At 37.7% G+C, this 22666-nt stretch overlaps 1 protein-coding gene across 4 annotated transcripts in view; it reads right to left on the reverse strand.

The window, feature by feature from the left end:
• NPHP1 (nephrocystin 1) overlaps nucleotides 1–22666 on the reverse strand; it is a 60849-nt gene that overhangs the window by 13550 nt on the left and 24633 nt on the right. For 2 of the 4 annotated variants that reach the window (XM_046663394.1, XM_046663393.1), the window contains exons 11-17: nucleotides 21935–22063; nucleotides 8916–8990; nucleotides 7038–7148; nucleotides 6276–6293; nucleotides 6097–6179; nucleotides 3879–3955; nucleotides 2817–2916 (exon numbers count right to left, since the gene is read on the reverse strand). In XM_046663394.1, the coding sequence (XP_046519350.1) occupies nucleotides 2817–2916; nucleotides 3879–3955; nucleotides 6097–6179; nucleotides 6276–6293; nucleotides 7038–7148; nucleotides 8916–8990; nucleotides 21935–22063 (593 nt within the window). The remainder of the gene's footprint in view (nucleotides 1–2816; nucleotides 2917–3878; nucleotides 3956–6096; nucleotides 6180–6275; nucleotides 6294–7037; nucleotides 7149–8915; nucleotides 8991–21934; nucleotides 22064–22666) is intronic. The other 2 variants (XM_046663396.1, XM_046663395.1) reach the window with 1 other exon arrangement.

Genomic DNA, 22666 nt, shown 5'->3' on the forward strand with positions numbered 1-22666 from the left:
GTGGCCATGGCCCTGCAGCAAGGCCCAGGGCCTCCAGCTTCCTTGTGCCTATGGCCTGGTTTCTAAGAGAGCCAGCCTGAGACTGGGGCCACGCCAGCACAGTGCCCCAACCCACACTTGACACTATCAGGAATGTACGTTTCCGGATCATGCAAAGTGGAGCAGCAATTTCAAAGCAGTGCTCAAGTCTCTCTGTGGGTTCTAAGAGGACAGAAGAGCAGACACCAGGACAACGCGGGGTTGGGGGTAGGGAGAGAGCACAGGGGCAGCAGGAGGCAGAGCAGAGCTCCTGTGAAGTACCCTTTTACACTAGCAGGAAGATCTCTACTTTGAAATGATTTAGCAAACATTTTCGAGGGCCTCCTGTGTGCTGTAATCCACAAGTGCCTCAGTTCCTGAGGTCTGGAGGGCAAGGACTCAGGGTCCGTCTTTAAGCACCCTGCATAGAGAAGAACGTTCACCACTTTGGAATAATAGACCTGCCTAGCTGACCTTTGCACTGCCCAGTCAAATTTGGCCTCTAGATTGTAAAAAGTACCTGCAAACCAGTATTTGGGGCCAAAGAAACACTATTAAGAGCTGCACTTGAAAGACATGCTTGGGAGTGCTTTGGGACTCTTGGAGGCTTATCAATGAGATGAGTGGTGTGAGGCCAAAGAAGCAGGAAGAATGAAGCCAAACAGGATTTTGGGCTTTTCTTTTACAAAGACTGCTACTGTGCTTTTTTTTTTAATCTTGAAAAATAACAATTTTCCAAGGAAAGATTGGCCAAAAAAGAGACTCTATAGGCTCTATGAACATCCAGGAGGTAAAAAAAAGCCAAGAGAATGAATAATACCTATAAACATATTATTAATGATTATTGAAAGATTGAACTGTTAATACTATAATTATAAAATACACTTCAGTATTAGATATAAGAACAAGGGATATTTACACTAAGAGCATGACCTAGAATGAGAAAAGCAACCATTGAGAGGGGTATGCCAAGCTTTCACTTATTACCTTACATCTTGATAATCTACAAGCAATGAGGAGGTCCTGGTGGGACAGTTCAAGGTATCAGTCTCTGCTCCCATGCCATGCTCTTCCTTCCCACCCCTCTCGTCCACTGTGTGCCCTCTGTGGAAGGTTCCTATCCTCCACATCTTCATATCTTCACATGGGCACATCTCTCCAATCCTTCAAAGGCTATTTCAAATTCCCCCCAATCTTACTGGCTACATAGTACATCTTAATTTGAACAAATTTTACAACACATAGCACCATCTACCTGGCATTATATTTGCATTTATTTATACATATAATAATAATAATAGTAAATAATTACAGCTAACATTTATTATGTTTTACTGTGTGTCATGCACTATAAATACCAGCTAAGTGTTCTATATGCTTTCTTTTCATTAAAACCCATTACAACTTTATGGGGTTAATATTATTATTATGCCCATTTAAAAAATGTAGACATTGTGATCCTGAGAGAGATGGTGAAATGACTAGTTCAAGAGGTTACTGAGTTAGAAATGGGTAGATCTGGGATTCTAATAGTGCAAAAGCTCTCTGAAGAAAATGCAAATTAAAACCACCATGAGATACCACTGTTCACTTATTAAAGTGATCAAAATAGAAAAAAAATTGATAATACCAAGTGCTGTCAAGAATATGGAGTAATTAGGGGCCGGCCCCATGGCTGAGTCGTTAAGTTTGTGCACTCTGCCTTAGCGGCCCAGGATTTCACCAGTTTGAATCCTGGGCACAGACATGGCACCACTCACCAAGCCATGCTGAGGCAGCGTCCCACATGCCACAACTAGAAGGACCCACAACTAAAAAATACACAGCTATGTACCGGAGGGCTTTGGGAGAAAAGAGGAAAAAAAACAGATTATGGAGTAATTAGAACTCTCATATATTACTGGGGAGGGTGTAAAATGGTACAGTCATTTTGGAAAAGAATTTAGCAATTTATTATAAATTTAACAAAAATACCACAGATGACCCAGTAATTCCATGCCTAAGTAGTTATATCCATGAGAAATGAAGACATATGTCCACCCACAAAAAACTCATATGTAAATATTTAGAGCAGCTTTATTCATAATTGCCCAAACTTAGAAAAAACCCAGATGTCTATCAACTAATGAATGGATTAACACATTATGGCCCATCAAATGGAATACTATTTAGAACAAAAGAGAATAAACTAGTAACACATGCAACAGCATGAACGAAGCTCAAATGCATTATGCTAAGTGAAAGAAAGTCTACACACTGCATGATTCCATTTACATACATTCTGGAAAAGGCAAAACTGTTGGAAAGGAAGACTTTCTTTGCTTTGTTGCCTGAGTCTGGGCCTGAGGAGCTGACTCTAAGGACCATGGGATGACCGTTTAGAGCAATGGAAACATTCTCTATCTTGATTGTGGTGGTAGTACATGACTGTCTACATTTGTCAAGACTCAACTGTAAGCCCAAAAGGGTAAATTTTATTGTATGTAAATTATACAACAAACTTGACATTAAAAAAAGTTCCCTGAAGACAGGATCATGGATGTTAAGCCCTTTTTAGTCAAAAGTTTCTACACTTTTTTTGACCAGATCTATCAATTGAGCTAACTAGTAAACAGAAGAATGAGCTAATCTGAACTTTAGATCTATTCCATTTCCCTACTGATCTTTGGCAGACAAATTAGTGAGGAAAAAAATAACCAACAAAAGACGACCAAGCAGGAGGAGAAGCCAAAAGTAGAGATGGTCTACAAATGCTGAATGACCTCAAGTTCACCAGACAGGTAAAGACTGGTACCAACCTTAGTATGTTTCTTGATCTTCTGTTCAAAGATCTCAGTTTTACTAGAAGTTGAGGCTGCCTTCTCATTATCATCATCTGATAGAAAACACTTCCATGTGCTTTAAAAAAAATGAAAAATAAATGTCAAAACTTAAAGTGCTTGGAACAGTGAATATAATAAAACAAAGTATTTTTATAAGAAGAAAAGTATTTTTTAAATAATAAAGCAATGCGTTTTTCAGCACCAATGGTGCAGAACTGTGTGAAAAGCAGGAGTCACCCACACACCTAGGGAGCCAATAACGAGATAAAGTGTGATGTTAACGCCTGTTGGCCTCCCTAGGGTTACACAACTGGCTCCTGGAGCCGCTGCTATATCAGATGCTGCGACAGCACCACGGCTGCCAGATCATAAAGGGGAAAAGGGAGTTTAAAAAGCATGTCTGACGCCAGGTAGAACCAACTGCCTCCCGGATCCAAACTCCTTTCTCTTCCAAGAAGGTGGGACTGGCGCTGCCAGGGCAGCAGCAATGCTCTGTGCCCTAAATCATCAAACAAGGAGAGGGATGTCTGAGAAGCAAAGGGGAGTTTCAAATCTGTCAGGCTCTGAGCCCCACGAGGCAAAGACTATATCTGTCTTACTCTCCCTTCTCATTATCTAGCACAGTGCCTGGTCACTGAACATATTAACAGACGCTCAGTATTTCTGGAAGGCAACCTGGCATGTATATCGCAATCTGAAACGTCTGCGCCCTTTAACCCAGCAACAGGCAGTCTCTGAAGTAGCCTGTTCTGTTGATTCTGTGCAGGCACAGGGATCAGCCCAGTTCTCGATGAGAAGGAACGGACGCAGGGCCCTCACACTTCCCAATTTCCTACAGGAGAGTCTCACAGGTGCTGCCAAGAAAACACGCACTTAGATAAAAAGGACTAAGATTTTAATATCAAATGACATATTTTTTATAACGTGAATTCTAGTGAAAAATGTTAAGCCTATTTGAATATAGCTATCTTCCTTGATGCATCTTCTGTTTGTTTCATCTTTAAGGAAAGTTAGGAAAGTAACACATCAGGGCTGTACCTCTTCTGGACACTGAAGGGTCCACTTCCACACCTTTTTCATAAGGGGTGCCGCCATTCAAGAAGAGTTCGTAAGTTCTACGAAAGACAAACACACCAAGACATTAAATATTATGGACATTTTCAAACACTGGAGTCAGTCGTGAAGTATTTTTTAGCACAGATACAGTCACAGACATTTTATCTATGTCTCATTGGTAAATGAGAATGAAAGCTGCTGACTGCTCCGTGAGGTATTATCTCAGTAAATAAACAGTCCCCTTCTTTCTTTTTTTTTTTTTTAATTTTTTTTTTTTTTCTTTTTTCCCCCCCCCCCCCCCCCCCCCCGCCCCCGGTACATAGTTGTATATTCTTCGTTGTGGGTCCTTCTAGTTGTGGCATGTGGGACGCTGCCTCAGCATGGTTTGATGAGCAGTGCCAGGTCCACACCCAGGATTCGAACCAAGGAAACACTGGGCCACCTGCAGCGGAGCGCGCAAACTTAACCACTTGGCCATGGGGCCAGCCCCCTGTCCCCTTCTTTCTTAACTCTGAACTGTAGACAATACATTTTTCCATGTTAAAATGAGAAAGATTAGTTGATGTCATTAAAGTGTTTTGATTTGTGTTAATGAGAAATTTATGATTTTTTTTAATGTATTTTTCAAATGTTTTGAATCACCATTTGAAATAAAGCTATATGAATTTATATCATTTTTAAGATATAAAAGTAACATATAGATTATTGTAAAAAGTTTGAATGGCATAGAAATGGTAAGTTAAAAAATGAAAAATCCTTCCCCATTCCTCCCCCCAGTTTGGTAAGCTCCCTGTCCTATCTTTTTCTATGCGAATGCAAACAGATATCTACAAACAGTAAATCTCAATACTAGCATATGTTTTCTTCGATGGTTGCATAATACCCAAGTGTAGAAAATAGAAGGTAAAGGCCTCTCTAATCCCCCTGTGCCCCCTCCCCAGCTCTGCTCCTCAGAGGCAACTCCTGGGAACAGTTCATAGATCCCATCCATACACGCACACAAATACAACTTGTCATGAACAAACGTAGAGTCACAGAATACATACTATTCTGCAACCTGCTTTTTTCATATAATAATATACATTGGAGATGTTTCTGAATCAATACATAGGCCTCCACCTCATTTAAAAATTAGCTGTGCCTTCACTTTCAGAAAGATGGAATAGACTTTTCCCTCTCACTAGGTAAAACTATAAACCCTGAACATTATTAAAAATAAACAAACAAAAATCACAAGAAGCCTGGGCTTCTATACCCACTTGGGAGGAAGGAGGTGGCCCTCCCCCTTCGACTGGGGTGACGTCAGAGGAGGACTAGTGGAATCAGGACTTTCACCTCGGCGTGTGTTAAGGAGGCCATACCCACCCTGGGTTTAATGAAGCCACGGGAGTCAGGGAGCATTATCAGAATTAATCCTCACAATAACCCTTTAAGGTAGGAACTATCATAATTCCCCATTTTAAATATGGGAAAAATTGAGGCTTGGAGACATTAAGGAATCTGCTTACAATTACAGAGAACCAGGACTAGAGCCCTAATTTTATAATTCCAAACCTAGGATCTTATTCATCATCCTATTGACTGCCCATTTGTATCTCTTCTGTGAATTCCTTGTTTATATGCTAGATTTAGATTTTTTGTGTGTACCCATTTAAAAATTTGGATTGTCTTTTTCTTATTCATTTTTGAGAGCTCTTTTTATATTAGAAATAATAATCTTCTGACTGTTATGTATATATTGCAAATATTTGCTACCAGTCTGCCTTTTGGTCTTAAATTTTACATTTGTTTACACTGGCTGCCACTACAATTTCAGGGTATCACCTACAGAAGGGCGGAGTCCCAGGGGACCTGGGGACCCCGGACTCAGCTCTCCCCCTCTTTGGAGAGAATGCACTCTGTTTCAGCACTGCAAAAAGTGCTAACACCACAGAAGATCACTGAGAGACTATTCTCAGCAGACAGCTGCTGCACACATCTTTTAAAATCCCTGTTCTACCTGTGGCACTGCTTCCTCCCCAGGATGAGACCGCGCACGCTGTCTTCATACACCGCCTCAAAGAACACCAACAGTCAAGGCCCTCTCGCAAAAGTGACTGAAACGCTAACAGGACACACACTGCAAACCTGAGGGATCCAGCGTCTAAAAAGTAAACTTCTACAAAATTACTCATTTGGAAAGCATACATAGCCAACTTACTTTGCTGGAATAGGAATTCCACTGGCATCAAAAAGTTTAAGGAACACCCAGCCACAACTTAATTCTCCTCTTTCACCAGTTGACTAGAAAATAAAAAGGTATATGAAAGTTAATATTTGAACCTGTCAAATTTATAAGCACATACCAAGTCCTTTTAAAGGAACAAAATTAGTATTCACCTTTAGAACTAAAAAATTCTTCACAAGAAAAGAAAGGGAAACACGGTGGAGTCCCATGTGACTTGCCGATCAGATGGTAAAGGCAGTATGTAGAGTGAAAATCCTATCTTGTCAAATTGCTGTCGAAAATCCCCTAAACCTGATGACACGGCAACTGCTGCTATTGCTTCCTGAGTGATACAAACGTTTTGTGGAATGATCTCGAACCACATCAACACTACATGGGATTATGAAGCCTTGTCTCACTGAGAGGGAAAGCATGAATTAAACCATTCAAGGGGCTTTTTGCTCAGAACTTTACCCCCACTGTCAACTGCCAAAGGCCACTGGGACTCACGTGGGGGACCTGCTCCCCTCTCCTACCCTACCCACCCACAACACATACGGATGAATTTGCTTCAAAGACATGAAAAGATGGCACAATACCATTAATGTGATAACAACTGGCTCTCTGGGTTACCTCGAGGCCAAGCATATGCACAAGTCTACCTACCAAGATACTGCTTGAATGTGGGGACATTTAACTATCACAGACCTACACATAAATTCATCCAAATTTCTGGTGTTCTCTATGAAAATTACCACTCTGACAGGTCCCTTAATTAGAAGCCTCAGCCATAAGGTTGGGTGCACCAAGAGATTAAAATTCTATTACCCATAAAAACCTCAATTATTTTACTTGTAAATACAGACTTTTTTTTAAAAAAAAAAGCCTTCCTTTTAACTGATCCATTAGAAAGCTTTCTCTTTCAACTGACATACATTGCGAATATAAGAAATTCCAAGCTCAAATAATATTCCAAGATCTGGAGATGAAGAATTGGATCTGATAAAACAATCACCATCAAGCAAGCAGGGCAAGATGCCAGTAACCTGAAACAAGAAAGAAACTAAAGTTACTAATAAAAACTACAAATGGGAGGGAGGTTTCAGCTCTATTCACCCGTAAATGGTTTATGCCTTTGCATGATAGTAAAGGTCTTTTAAAGGAAACAGAAAGCAGATGGATCGGACTCATCCATACCAATGATTTAAAATTAAAAAAATTAACTTTTGTGTTAAAGGGAAATAGCTTTACCTTCACTTCCTCTTTGCTTAGAGTAGAGGCTGCCGTGAAACAAGCACTGTGCCCAGGCTCCCAGAGGTGTTACAAAAACAGGATGTATATACAATACGACATTTATATTAACTATTGTTTTTTGTAAACAGAACTAAAATTAAAGGCTGCATACACACATTTGCTCAACTTTCCCGATGTGTGCCTTGTAAATTTTCCTTTCCCTTCCCTTTTGCTTATTCCATTCCCTTTCCATGGACAACTGCATCACTCTTTCCTGTCTATAAAATTCTACCCATCCTTCAAGGTCTAGCCCCTCTTCTACAAAACCTTCCCTGAGCCTAAGGACCAGAATTCACCTCACCTTCCTCTGTGCTGTGACAGCACTTGGAGTCCCATGACCATTACATTCTGCCTTTGTGATAGTCATCAACAATATCCACCCCATAGAGCTACGCTAAGGATTAAGTGAGGTAATGCACATAAGGGCCTACACAGTGCCTGGCACAGGGTCAGAGTTCCATAAACAGAGGATATTGCTATGACACGTGTATACGTTTCTTCCCTGCTAACACGTAAGTTCCCGCAATACCCAGGAAGAAGGCCTTGCACCTAACAGATGCTTCGTTTCATTCAACAAAGGCACACATACTTACTAGTTATCCCTCCAAACAGTTCATCTTTATATTCAGGAAAACATCAGAAAATTCTTCCCTAAACTCTGTACATACAGAGAGATGCAATATCAGAATTGTGTGAAAACATAAGCAGAAGAGTGCTCAGAAGATCAAACCGGACTTTTAGGAGTTGTGTGATAGACAAGCAGGGATAGATGCAACACACAAGCGAGGCGGCTGGGCCTCCTCCACATCCACTGCCCTCTCACTGAACCTCTATCTTGCTTTAAGATCTTTTGACGCAATAAGAGGAAGGTTAACGAATGGTGCAGTGACACAAGGAAGTTAGTTGTGGTAGGGAAATAAATACTAAAGTAATGAAACCTTGGAGGCAGGAAAAAAGGTAAGGTAAAATAAACTACAGACAATTATATTATCAAAAGAACATAAAGGTATCTTTGTCTTCACTGGCATCTATGTAATACTGAGTCAGTGGTTTGAAAGCCTAACCCCATTCCAGTCTTTTCTGTTCCCAAGTCTTGACAGTATTTGGGTGTAATGTGCCAGGCCCCTAGGTGTCACCCTTGATTTTATCTGAAGAAAGCACAGTTCACATTAGCACCGTTGGACATTTCGTTTTTGAAAAACACTTCCTAAATTTAACTTTTTCTTTTCATTTTTCATCAAAGGGCGTTTTCTAAAATTGAACCCTGAAATCCACTGAATGAGATGATTCATAGGAATTATTACTTTGGTGAGTCAGAAGCATGAGTAATTTTTATCAAAGTCTTCAAAGAACTTTAAAGAATCTAAAGATTCAAATCTGGTGCCATATATTCTGTGCATAACATAAATACATTATTTCAGGAATACACTTGACAGCCTCATTTTAGAAATTAATTGTATTAACATTTAACAGGTGAAAGAAGTTCATGTTTCATCCCATTCACGCAGCAGATTACTTACCTGAGGAGAAAAGGTCCAAGTTTTGGGCTTTTTAGGTTGCCATGTGGCTCTGACTGTATGAATGTTGCTCAGAACCTGAAATGAGATTTTCCCATCTGAAACCACGATCGAAGGTGTGTGAAGCACCACCCCTCCAGGTCCCAAAGAGTTACTGGTGGCTACACGGGGTGGAGCAGAGGGGGAGGGGGCCTTTCACTTCTTACTTTGTGCAATTCTGTAATTGTTTTTCTTTGTACATCAATTACACATATAACTTTTTAAATGATTGACACAAAACAAGTGTTACAGCGCTTATTAATAAAACAATGAAAGAACTGATGAAATGAATTCAGACTCAGATCTTTACACCAGTAATAAACTATATTAAGTAAAATACTTAACACCTGAGATCGGTTTACCAGAAAAGTAAGTGAAATTTCAGGTACAAATGACCTTTTAAGAAATGCGACCCATCAACGCATTTCATATGTAGTCCGTCACCCTGCCCCTAAGACAGACAATGCTAACAGCTCAGATACACAGGTAGTTTTCCTCAAGATCTCTAGGCCCATAAATTATATTCTTCCTACAATTTGATCTCTTATAAAATGCTATTGCAAGATGTTAATCCTACAATATACATAAAACAATGAAATACAAAAGGAGCAAAAACTGTAAAGAAAAGTTCAAATTCTATAATGTTATGGCCAAAACTGACATCTCGCAAAGGACAGATAATACATTTTTATTTTAGATAAAAATATCTTAGTATAACACTTCTAAAAGTAAGCCTTAAAAATAATTAGAAATAATCCCAAACGTATCATATTAGGTCAAATTCAATTCACTGTCCTCTGCGGCCTTATTGGCAGGCAACTAGGAGTATCTCAAGGGCAGCCGAGTCGTTTCCACATAAGGAAAATCCCCATTACCTTCAACAACTAATATATATGAATTATTTAAACTCTTCCTAAAATAATATATATTCTCAACCTGGACTCTTAGAGGACAAATTTCTTCTGATTATTACCTGGTATTTAATGTAAAACTGCATTTTATTTATTCTAAGTTCCCTCTTGGTTTTTCAAGAAGTGCTTCATACTTCTAACATCTAAGAAGTCCTTTGCAATCATCGAAACTGAGATCTTATATTATCTCTGCTTTTATCTTTTCAACTTGGAGAATGCTGATTTTGACTCAGGAGCAACTGCTTTAGATTCAGGAGTAAATTATTCCGCTTGGTAATTTTACATCTTTCTTGATTTATAGACTCTGAGAGCTGAAAGGACTTAGTCCAACCATTTCATTATACATTTGAGACAAATGCAGCCAGAGAGGGTGAGTGACTGGGTGAGAATAATTCTGTTTTCTGTACAAAACCAGAACACACAGGATAAAGTAATCAAGAATTCAAAAACTTCAGAGATTTTTTTCATTTAGCAAACTGCATTAAGAATGCATAAGGACTTCTGCTTAAGATGAATTTCTGCTTCAACACAGCTGCTCTGCCCCAAACATAAAGCAGTAATAGTTAAAAAGACAGAGTAGGACTCAAAAGTAAGATGAATATTTCAATAGGCCATAAATAGAAGAGACAAGCAAAGGAGAGGGTGAGACTAAAACCAGGGGTCTCCTGGGCTCTGAGTCGAGAAGCAGGACGCGGTGGCAAGGAGATGGACTTGTATGTTACAGAGGCTAAAGGTACTCAATACATGATAGAGGAAGAGATGGCTTTACTGCTTAAAGTCAGCAGGGTGAGGAAAAAAAATGGTGACCAACCTTCCTCCTCAAAGGAAGTAGTGAGCCAAAGCAGGGAGAAGAAGAATATTTCCACTATCACAGAAAGGTCTATTGACATCGCTACTCCAGAATGTGAGACACTACACACGACAACTGATCCAGTTTCTTCAACAAGAAAATGGCACAAAAATTAAAAGGTGAGAGAAGGGGGACTGCTAGATTAAAAGAGACTTAAGATACACAACAACCAAATGCGATGTGTGGACCTTGTATGGATCCTGATTCAAACAAAACAACTACAAAAAGAAATTTTTGAAACATTAGGGAAATCTGAATATGGACTGGGTATTAGATGAAAAACACAGAATGATTCTTAATATTGCAGGGTGTGATAATGGTGGTTATACGAGAAAACTGACTATGTAAGAAAATGTCAGTATTTTTATAAATGTAGATGCACACATGCAGGACTGAAAGGAAATGCTAGAAGTTTTCACTACAGCATTTTTACAAAAATTGAAGGAAAACATTGGGGATAGATTAGCCAGTTTAGCAAACTCTTGATAATTATACTATTCTCTCTACTTCTGTGAATGTTTGAAAAGTTTCAAGATAAAAATTTGATTTCTAAATGAAAAGACAAGAGCAGATCAGCAATAACCATGTCAACCTATTATCACCATGACTTCATGTTTTACTACATTCTAAAGTCATAATATCAAATGTGTTACTCATATTTACATTTTGATGTAGTGATCCAGTGCCCTGCAAGAGAACTCGATTAAAAGTTTCTGTGATGATGGACATGTGCTGGGTGTGCTATCCAATATGGCAGCCATCAGCCAAATTTGGCTGTCGTGCATTTGAAACGTAGTTAATGACACTGAGGAACTAAATTTTAAATTTTATTTAATTTTAACTAAGTTTTTAATTGATATTAACTTAAAATTATTTTAAATTTAATTTAAATAAATAATTACTTAAATTTAAATAGCTGCATTCAGCTAGTAGCTACAGTACTTCAGTGCTGGACAATGATTCAATTTGCAATAAATATGATTGTACATTTATCTGAAAATAAAAATAAAAACAAGGTATTTATGTTTAAATTTAACAAAATGCAGGTAAGACTTTTACGTAGAAAATTATGAAACATTACGATAAAATAAAAATAAAGACATAATAAATGGAAAGATCATACCATATGTTTAAGGGCAACAAGACTTAAGATTGTAAAGACTCTCGTAACACTAATCTATAAACTCAATGCAATTCTACTAAAAATTCCAACATGGTTCTTCATGTAATTTAACAAGCTGATGCTAAAATTCATATGGAAAAGCAAAGGATTTAGGTTAGTTAAGAATAATTTACATAGAAAGCAAACTGAAGGGATTTGCCATATTACAAAGCCACAGTGATTAAGGCCGGTATTGATCCAGGGAAGGACAAACACACCAACTGATCAGAACAGGGACAGAACCAGATCCACAGACAGATGAACACTTGTTTCATGACAGAGCCTATTGCAAGTCATGGGGAAAGGACAAATTCTTCAATAAATGTTATTGGGATAATTGCTATAAATAGGAATGGAATGGAAATAAATGGAATAAATGGGAATAAATAGAAAAAATACAATAAAATCCCTTCTTTACAGAATACACAGAAATAAATTTTAGGTAGATTCAATACCAAACGAAGAGAAATACTTAGAAGAATATATAAGAGAATATCTTTATGATCCTGACACAGGGAAGGATTTCTTAAATAAGACGTAAAAATCATAAACCATAAGTGAAAAGATTGATACACCTAACCACTTTAAAATTTAAAACTTCTGTTCTTTGAAAGTCAGCATAAACAAACTTAAAAGACAACCCACAGACTTGGAGATGTTTGGAAAGCAAATAACCAATAAAATGTCCAGTATTTATTAAGAATTACAAATCAATTATATACGTAAAGTAATATTGTTATATTAAATTCTATGAAATTTGAAAATCCAAATAAAAATTTTAAATCTACAAAAATCCAAAGAAAAATGAGCAAAAGATATGAAGCACAATTCATAATGGAGGAAACTAATTGGCCAATCAACATATGAAAAGATATTAAAAAACCTGTTAGTAATCAGGGAAATGAAAATCAAAATGACAATGAGATTCCACTTCATACCCAAAATATTAGTAAGATAATACTGGGCATTAGTTAGGATGTGGAGAAATGGGGACCGTCATACACTGCTAGTGGCAGTACAAACTGGAAGAAGCCCTTAGAAGGGTAATTTGGCATTATCTAAAACAGTTGAAGATGTACACACTCCACCATCCAGCAATCTACTCCCTAGTATATATTCTAAAGACTTGTCTCACATGGACACAAACATGTACAAGAATGTTCACTGAAAGTCTATAACATGGATAAATGTTCCTCAACAGAAGAATGGATAAACACACTGTGGTATATCCATATCATGGAATATCATTCAACAGTTAAAAAGAATGATCAACAACAAAATCTGTCAACTTGGATAAATCTCAAAAACATAACGTTGAGGGAAAAAAGAAAGTTGCAGAAGGATACAAGCATATGATACCATTTTGTAAAGCACGATAACATTAAAAATTATGCTGTACAAAATTAATAAAGTTTAGGATAATGATTACCTATATAGAGGAAGGAAAGAAATGGGATGGGGCAGGGGTACATTGGGGATTTCAATCATATTTGCAGCACTTATTTTTAAATTAATAGACTTTACTTTTTAAGAAAAATTTTATGTTTACAGAAAACTTAAGCAAGTACTTATTTTTTGTTTTTTTTCTTTCTGCTTTTTCTCCCCAAATCCCCCCAGTATATAGTTGTATATTTTAGTTGTGGATCCTTCTAGTTGTAGTACATGGGACGCCGCTCCAACGTGGCCTGATGAGTGGTGCCATATCCACGCCCAGGATCCAAACCAGAGAAACCCTGGGCTGCCATAGCGGAGCGTGCGAACTTAACCACTCAGCCACGGGGCTGGCCCCTATTTTTTATTTTTAAAAAAGTCAGAAGTACATATTGCAAACTGGGAGCCTTCAACAGAACAAGGCGATAAGGCTATGGGTATCTGATACGTTATTCTCTGCATGTTTCTGTGTATTTGAAATAGTTCATAATTTAAAAACATTGCTAATTCCAATAAAAATCAGATTGAGGTATAAAATATATATAAAAGGAAAAGAATAAACAAATTGGAATATTGTAATATTCTAAGATAAGAAATATTCTAAATGTGACATTTAGGTTTGTTTTCTATTTCTTATTATTGGCAAAATGGATATGTAATTAGTTGATGTATTACTTCTTAATGAGTTTTTAAGGATTTTCAATTAATTTTTAAAAGAGTGAAACATACAATGTTGGTTAATTATGAAATGTGTCAAACACACCAGACAAATTAAAACAAACTCCCTTATGCTCATCATCTAGATTCTATCCCTGACATTTTACTATACCGGTTTATCACATATATCATCTATACACCCACCAATTCACCTTATTTTTTGATGCACTGCAAACTTGTAAACATTTGTAAACTTTTCCCTAAATATATTAGCATGCATATCATTAACCAGAGTTCCTTATTTGTTCACAGTTTTCCTTTTCTGATGTAAAATTTAATATAATGAAATTCACAAACCTTATTTTTATCTTATATGTAATGTCCAGAGTGGAGAGAGAAAAGTGGGCTGTGTAGGGATCACAGGTCCTGAGGAAGACACAATGAGTGCTGTCAGTGGAGGCCAGTGAGGAGCCTGAACTCCCACCAGGGCCCGAAAGTAAGGAGGCACACCTGCCCCAGGGGTGTGAACAGAGGCCAAGGGGGGAACCAGCACGTCCAGCCTCACCTGTGGCAGTGAGGGAGCACCCGCCTTCCCCTGCCAGCATGCTGTCAGAGTCCTGTTCAAACAGAAGCTTAAATAAGATCCAGGGACTCTTAACACCCAAAATGTCTGGGATACAGTAAAAACTCACTCATTATACCAAGAACCAGGAAAATCTCAACTTGGAGGAGAAAAGACAATCAACAGACACCAACATTGAGACGACACAGAATTATCTGACAAGCATTTTAAAGTAGCCATTTAAAAAGGCTTCAATAAGCAACTATGAACATTCTTGAAACAAATTTAAAATATACAAAGAAATACAAAGTCTCAAAAGAGAAATAAGGAAATTTCAACAAAGAAATGAAAGATATAAAGAAGAATCTAAGGGAAATTTTAGAATTGAAAACTAAAATAACCAAGATAAAAAAAAACAGACAGTGGATAGACTCAGCCACAGAATAGAAAAGAGAGAAAAGAATCAGTGAACTTGAAGATAAGAAAATAGAAATTATGCAATCTGAACAACTGAGATAAAATAGATGGGAAAAAATGAACAGAGCCTCAGGAACCTGTGAGATTACAACAAAAGATCTAAGATTCATGTCATCAAAGTCCCAGAGGAGAGGAGAGTTTGGGAGCTGGAAAAGTATTCTGGAAAATAATGACTGAAAAATCCCCAGATTTGGCAAAAGACATAAACCTACAATTTAAGAAGCTGAGCAAATCCCAAACAGGATGAACCCAAGAAATCCATGACCAAGTACATCATAAGCTTCTAAAAACTAAACACAAATATCTTCAAGGCAGCGAGAGAGAAACAAGCCCTAGATTTACCAATGGGGGAAGGTCAGGTCCAATGACAGCGGATTTCTCATCAGACTCCACAGAAACCAGAAAAAAGTGGCACAGTATTTTTCAAGTACTAAAAGAAAAGAATCACCAACTCAGAATTCTCTATCTAGCGAAGATATCCCTTAGGAATGAAAGGGAAAGAGAGATTCTCCGATAAAAAAAACCCTAAGAGAATTTGTAGCCAGTAGAGCTACCCTGAAAGAATGGTTAAAGGAAATTCTCTAAACAGAAAGGAAATGATAAAAGAAGGACTCATAACACTAGGAATGAAGGAAGAACAATGGAAAGAGTAAAAATACAGGTAAATATGATCGATTTTTCACCTGGGTTTTCTAAATTATGCTTGATGGTTGAAGCAAAATTCTAATAATGTGTGATGTGATTCTCAATGCCTGCAGAAGAAATATTTAAGACAATTATATTACAAAGGAGGGAGGATAAAGAGAATTAAAGGGAGGTAAGGTTTCTATATGTCACTCAAACTGGAATGTTGACACCAGTACTGTGGCAAGTTAGATATGTATAAAATAATACCTAGAGTCACCACTAAAAAAGCTGTACAGAGACCACTCAACAAAACCCTACAGACCATTCAGAAAGGAGCTCTAAAGAAGGTTCGGGTAACACACAGGAAGGCAGGAAAAAGAAAACAGAGGAATGAAAAGGAAAGGGAATAAGAGAAAAAAACACAGCAGACTACAGATTTAAGACTCCCCTCTAGCATCTGCCTGCTTCTGGATGCTTTCCAGTGCTTTCAGGTAGTTGCTTTTTGTGTATTACCCAAAATTTACCATTGTCATCATGGGGCAAGTTGTTCTCAGAGGAGCTTACTCAGACATTATTGGGTGTGGTGTCTCATTAATTAGTTTTAATAACAACACTTTTTATTTATAACTAGGCTTAGATTTATTAAAGAAGTATTCTTAAGTAAATAGCATCAGTATTTGTGTAACTATTTTTTTCCTGCTTTTTCTTGCCAAACCCCCCCAGTACACAGTTGTATATTTTCTTTAGTTGTGGGTCGTTCTAGTTGTGGCATATGGGACGCCACCTCAACACGGCCTAATGACAACACGGTGCCATGTCCGTGCCCAGGATCCGAACTGGTGAAACCCTGGGCCGCCGAAGTGCAGCGCGCAAACTTAACCAGTCAGTCATGGGGCCAGCCCCTTGTCAAACTATTAAATATATTCTATAACTCCTCAATTTGAAATTTTTTCTTGATTAATTTTTTATTGATATAATTTATACATGACATTGTATAAGACTAAGGTGTGCAACAGGTTGATTTGATACATTTATATACTGCAATATGATCACCACCATAACGTTAGCCAACACCTCTGTCCTGTCACATAATCATTTTTTTGTGGTAAGAACATTTAAGATCTAGTCTTTTAGCAATTTTGAAGAATATAATACACTATTGTTGCCTATAGTCACTATGCTGTGCTGCTTTTCTCATTATGAAGTGACCCTCTTTATTTCTCTAAGACTCCTTGTTTGAAAGCTACTATTTCTGATATTAACATAGCTTACAAAAGTTTTATTACGTTTGGTGTTTGCCTGGTATATCTCGTGGATGAGATATCATTAACCTGTCAGTGTCCTTTTTTTAGAATAGGAAAGCTCTCTTTTTTTTTTTATTATATAAGTTTCAGGTGTACAGCATTATAATTCGACATCTGTATACACTATAAAGTGATCACCACCACAAGTCTAGTTACCATCCACCACCACACAGTTGACCCTCCTGACCCATTTCACCCACCTCCCAACCCACGTCCCTTTTGGTAACCACTAATCTGTTCTCTGTGTCTATGAGTTTGTTTTTGTTTTATTTTGTTTGTACATTTGTTTTGATTTTTTAGATTCCACATGAGTGAAATTATATGGCATCTGTCTTTCTCCATCTGACTTATTCCACTTAGTATAATACCCTCAAGTTCCATCCACATTGTCGTAAATGGAAAGATTTCATTCTTTTTTATGACTGAGAAGCACTCCATTGTATATTTACACCACATCTTCTTTATCCCTTCATCCATCAATGGACCCTTAGGATGTCCATATCTTGGCTATTATAAACAATGCTGCAATGAACTTAGGGGTGCAGACATCTTTCCAAATTAGTGTTTTTGTGTTCTTAAGATAAATATCCAGAAGTGGAATAGCTGGATCTTACAGTAGTTCTATTCTTAATTTTTTGAAGAATCTCCATACTGTTTCTCATTTTGAAAAATTAACATAAATTAGTTTCATAAATTAACGTCTATTATTTTTATATAAAATAATTTATAATATTTTGTTATGCTATTTAAAATAAAATTTCAATCTTTGTCTTAAGTTTTCATGTATGAGAACTGGGAGAGGTATAGCAAAAAGTATCAAACTAGATCTAAGGAAAAGAAGGCATTTCATCTTTTCTTGGTCACTGATGACACCTACTGGCTCATTTATGGCAGTGGCTTTGTGCAGAGTGTGTAGAAGTGAGGGAGGGTCACTATAAAACTCCAAGTTCATTTATTTACTCCCAATTCAGATGAAAGAAGGGAACTTTGCTCGTGCTGGGAGTTAGATGCACACTCAGTGTGAGCAAAGCTAGACCCACAAACTCCTCCAAGCCTGATCCAGTAACCGTGTTCCCTATCTCACTGACTGTCACCACCACCCCTCCAGATGTGGTCGTCAGAGACCAAGTGTCATGCTTGACACCCCACTCTCCTTCACCCTCCATATTCAACCCATCACCAAACTGTGTTGGGTTTTACCTCCTAAATATCCCTCTAGCTATAGCTCTCATCTCCAACTCCACTTCCCTAATCTCATCATCTTTCATCTAGTTCCACTTATTATCTTCTATGTATCATTCTAAGTGCTTCACTTATATTAACTCATTTAATCCTCACATCAACCCTAAGAGATGTGCACCAGGTGAGGAAAGTGAGAGAAATCAAGGTCAATTAACTAGGTCAGCATCCCATATGTGGCTGGTGGAGCCAGGGTTAATCCTAGGCAAGTTGGCTCCAGATTTTGTTTTCTTGAAGGTGACACTTGCTGCCTTTGACCACCACACTGTGATGTAGCCCCTAAATGGCCTACTCAGGTCCCCTCTAGTCTATCTCCAGAAAGGAGCCAGAGATCTTCCCAAAACATAAATCTAAATCATGTCACTCCCTCCAGTGACTTTTCCTGTTTCTAAGATAAAGACACAACTTCCTTCCGTCATGGCTTACAATGTCTTACACTGTATTCCTGCCTGCCCTCTCCCATTTCATCCCATCCTACACTTCCTCTTGTTCTCTGCACTTGCCACACTGGCCTCCCACTTCCCAAGGCCTTTCCCAACAAGACTTTTGCCTGTGCTGGTCCTTTGGCCAGGTACACACTTCTCTTTTCTCTTCACCTTGTCAAGACCTAGTCACCCCTCCGATCTCAACTCAAGTATGACCTCCTCAGGAGGTTAAACTATCAATCTGAAAATTCTTTTCTAGTGCTATAAATTTCCCTCTAAGCAATGCTTTAGCTAACATCCCACAAATTCTGTGTTGCATTTTTTCATTTTTTGTCCCGTTCAAAATATTTTCTAATTTCCCTTGAAATTTCCTTTTACCCCATTGATTATTTACAAATCTGTTGTTTAACTTCCAAGTATTTAAGGATTTTTCTAGTTATCTTTCTGTTACTGATTCCTAATTCAATTCTATGTGATCAAAAATGATACACTGTATGATTTCAATTCTTTTAAATCTGTTCAGGATCATCTATCTTGGTGAATGTTCCATGTGCACTGAAAACAATATGTATTTTACTATTTTCGGGTGCAGTATTGTACAAATGTCAATTAGATTCAGTTTGCTGATGGAGTTACTCAGTTCTTTTATATCCTCACTAATTTTCTGTCTACTTGTTTTACTGAGAGGAAATAATTATAATTGTGGCTTTGCTCATTTCTCCTTTCAGTTCTATCAATTTTCACTTCGTGTATTTTGATGTTAGGTGTGTACACATTTAGGATTGTTACGTCTTCTTGGTGAATTGTCCTTTTTATCATTATGTAATATCCCTCTTTATCCCTTTATCCCTAATTTCCTTGTTCTGAAGTCTACTTTATCTGATATTAATGTTTTGAATGGTACATCTTTTTCCATCCCTCTATTTTTAACCTGCCTATACTATTATATTTAAAGTGGTTTCTTGTCCACAGCATATAGTTGGATCTCTCTCACTGTGATTTTAATTTCCATTTCCCTGATAGCTTATTATATATTGAGTACCTTTTATATGCCCATTGGTTTTTCATATTTTTTCGGTTTTTAAGTGCCTGTTCAAGTCTTTTGCCCATTAAAAAAAATGGAGTTATCTTTTTATTTCTTGGACATCCTTCACTTGTTCCTGATCTTAGGGGAAAAGTGTTCAATATTTCACCACTAAGTATGATGATACTAGCTTTAGTTTTCTCTTGTTCTCCTTTAGCAATTTGAAGTTCCCTTCCGTTCTTAGTTTGGTAAGAATTTTTTTAAAATCATGAATGGGTACTGAAATTTGTCAAATGCTTTTTTCTACATCTATGAGACAATCACACAGTTTTTCTTCTTTGGTTCTGTTAATATGGGACATTACAAGGACGTATTTTCAAATATTAAATGTTGGTTACACAGGGGTATACATTTGAACTCCCGGAATAAACCCCAATTAGTCATGATATATTGTCCTTTTTATATATTGCTTGACTCAATTTGCTGATATTTTGCTTACAGTTTTAGTCAGGTATTCATAGGGATACTGGTCTTGGACTTTTGCTTTCCTGTAATGTCTCGTCATATTTTGCTATCATATTTTTCCCGGCCTCATGAAATCAGCTGGGAAGCAGTTCTTCTTTATCTAAGTTTTGGAAGAGTTTGTATACTATTGGTATTATTTCTTTCTTAAATGTTTGGCGGAATTCACCAGTGAAGCCATCTGGGCCTGGAGTTTTCTTTGTTGGAAAGTTTTTAATTACAGTTTCAATTTATTCAGCAGAGGTTATTCAAATTTTCTATGTCTTCTTGTGTTAGTTTCAGTAAATTATAGTCTTCAAGGAATTTGTATCTTTATCTAGGTTGTCAAACTCATTGACATAAAGTTGTTGATAATATCTCCTTACTGCCCCTTTAATGTCTGTGGGATCGGTGGTGAGGGCTCCATTTTCATGTCAGATATTGATCATTTGTTTTCTTGCTTTCTCTCTTTTTAAAATTTATTGATCAGTCTTACTAGGCATCTCTCAATTTTATTAATGTTTTCAAAGAATAAACTTTTGCCTTTTTAAATTTTCTCTCTTGTATTCTATTTCATTAATTTCTACTCTTATGTTTATTACTTCCTCCATTTTACTTTTTTTGGGCTTAACTCACTCTTGTCTAGCCTCTTGACTTTGAGCTTGGATCATTGATTTCAAGATTTTCTTTTTGACTAGTATATGCAATTAAAGCTATAAATTTCCATCTAAGCACTGTTTAAGCTGCATCTCACAAACAAATCAATGAATTTTTTGGGGGGGGCAGTGAGGAAGACTGACCCTGAGCTAACATCCACGGCCAATCTTCCTTTTTTTGCTTGAAGAAGATTGTCCCTGAGCTAACATCTGTGCCAGTCTTCCTTTATTTTTTCTACGTGGGACACCACCACAGCATGGCTTGATGAGTGGTGTGTAGGTCTAGATCCAGGATCCAAACCCACAAACCCCAGGCCCCTGAAGTACAGCGTATGAACTCAGTCACTATGCCACCAGGCCAGCCCCTCAATGAATTTTTAAGAGTCATTCAAATTCCTTGCTTAGTACTGGGTAAAAAATATTCTCTTAGGAGCCAGCCCGATAGCAGAGTGGTTAAGTTCGGGCACTCCACTTTGGCAGCGTAGGGTTCACGGGTTCAGATCCTGGGCACACACCTATGTACCGCTCATCAAGCCATGCTGTGGCAGTGTCCCACATACAAAAAAATAGAGGAAGACTGGCACAGATGTTAGCTCAGCTACAATCTTCATCAAGCAAAAAGAGGAACATTGGCAGCAGATGTTACCTCAGAGCCAATCTTCTTCACCAAAAAAAAGAATTGCTCTTAGGAATCAGGGAGGAGTAGAAGGAAAAAGAACACAATGAAACTTTGTAAGGTGATGGTAATGCTCCATATCTTGATTGGGATGTTGGTTATATATAGGTGTGTACATTTGTCAAAAATGCAATACTCTGTACACTTAAGACCTGAACTGTATACTATACTAGACAACAGGCATCAGAACCTTTTGGTAGGTGAACAATATAAGGCTCAGAGGAGTTAATTGTGATGCACCAACATCACACACTCAGCAAGCGCAAAGAGCCAGGAGTTAAGTCTACGTCATCAGACGGCATGCGGTTTGCACTCTACCACATGTTATTTTACATTATACATATCACACATACATACATATACTTATACACACACACACACAAACACACACACAGACCTCGTGCCGTACATGTTTAATGTGTGGCATTAACAAAATGTTTTCCATCCTGTGTGACTTGATTTAACTCCTCAGTGAGCTCACCTTATTACCATCAAACAGACAGAGGCGTACGTGTCTGCTCAGAACCTGGATGCTCATTCCTGGAAGAGGAATCATTTTACAGCTCCAGAGGGTCAGGATCAATGAAACACGACTTGGTCTCGACCTAATCTGAGAAAAAAATTAGTTATAAAAAAAGGTTTACTTTTATGACTTATAAGACAAATTCATTTTCAAAGCATCTTTTGTAAATACTTAAGAAAATGTACATAAAATAAAAAAGAACAGAAGGAAAAATTTTACACACAAACATACACTCATAAGAAAAGTTTCAATAGTCTATTCAAGTCAAAACTTAAGTTAAATTTTTCATAAATATTCCTATTTGAAATATTTGCATCTTTTAGGTAAATAGCTAAAAACTGTAATGAAAGGGCTGGCCCCGTGGCCGAGTAGTTGAGTTCGCACGCTCCGCTGCAGGGGGCCCAGTGTTTCATCGGTTCGAGTCCTGGACGCAGACATGGCACCACTCATCAAGCCACACTGAGGCAGCATCCCACATGCCACAACTAGAAGGACCCACAACTAAGAATATACAACTATGTACCAAGGGACTTTGGGGAGAAAAAGGAAAAGGAAAAAAAAACTGTAATGAAAAGAACAGTAAGTACAATCAGGTAAAATGTATGACCTGACCATGGAATCACTACTCCAGGTTCATGCTCACAGTTCATTCTTACACAATGTGGGCCAGTGTAGAAGATCACCACAGCA

This window comes from Equus quagga, chromosome 5, assembly GCF_021613505.1.
Source record: "Equus quagga isolate Etosha38 chromosome 5, UCLA_HA_Equagga_1.0, whole genome shotgun sequence".
NCBI classification, from domain to species: domain Eukaryota; kingdom Metazoa; phylum Chordata; class Mammalia; order Perissodactyla; family Equidae; genus Equus; species Equus quagga.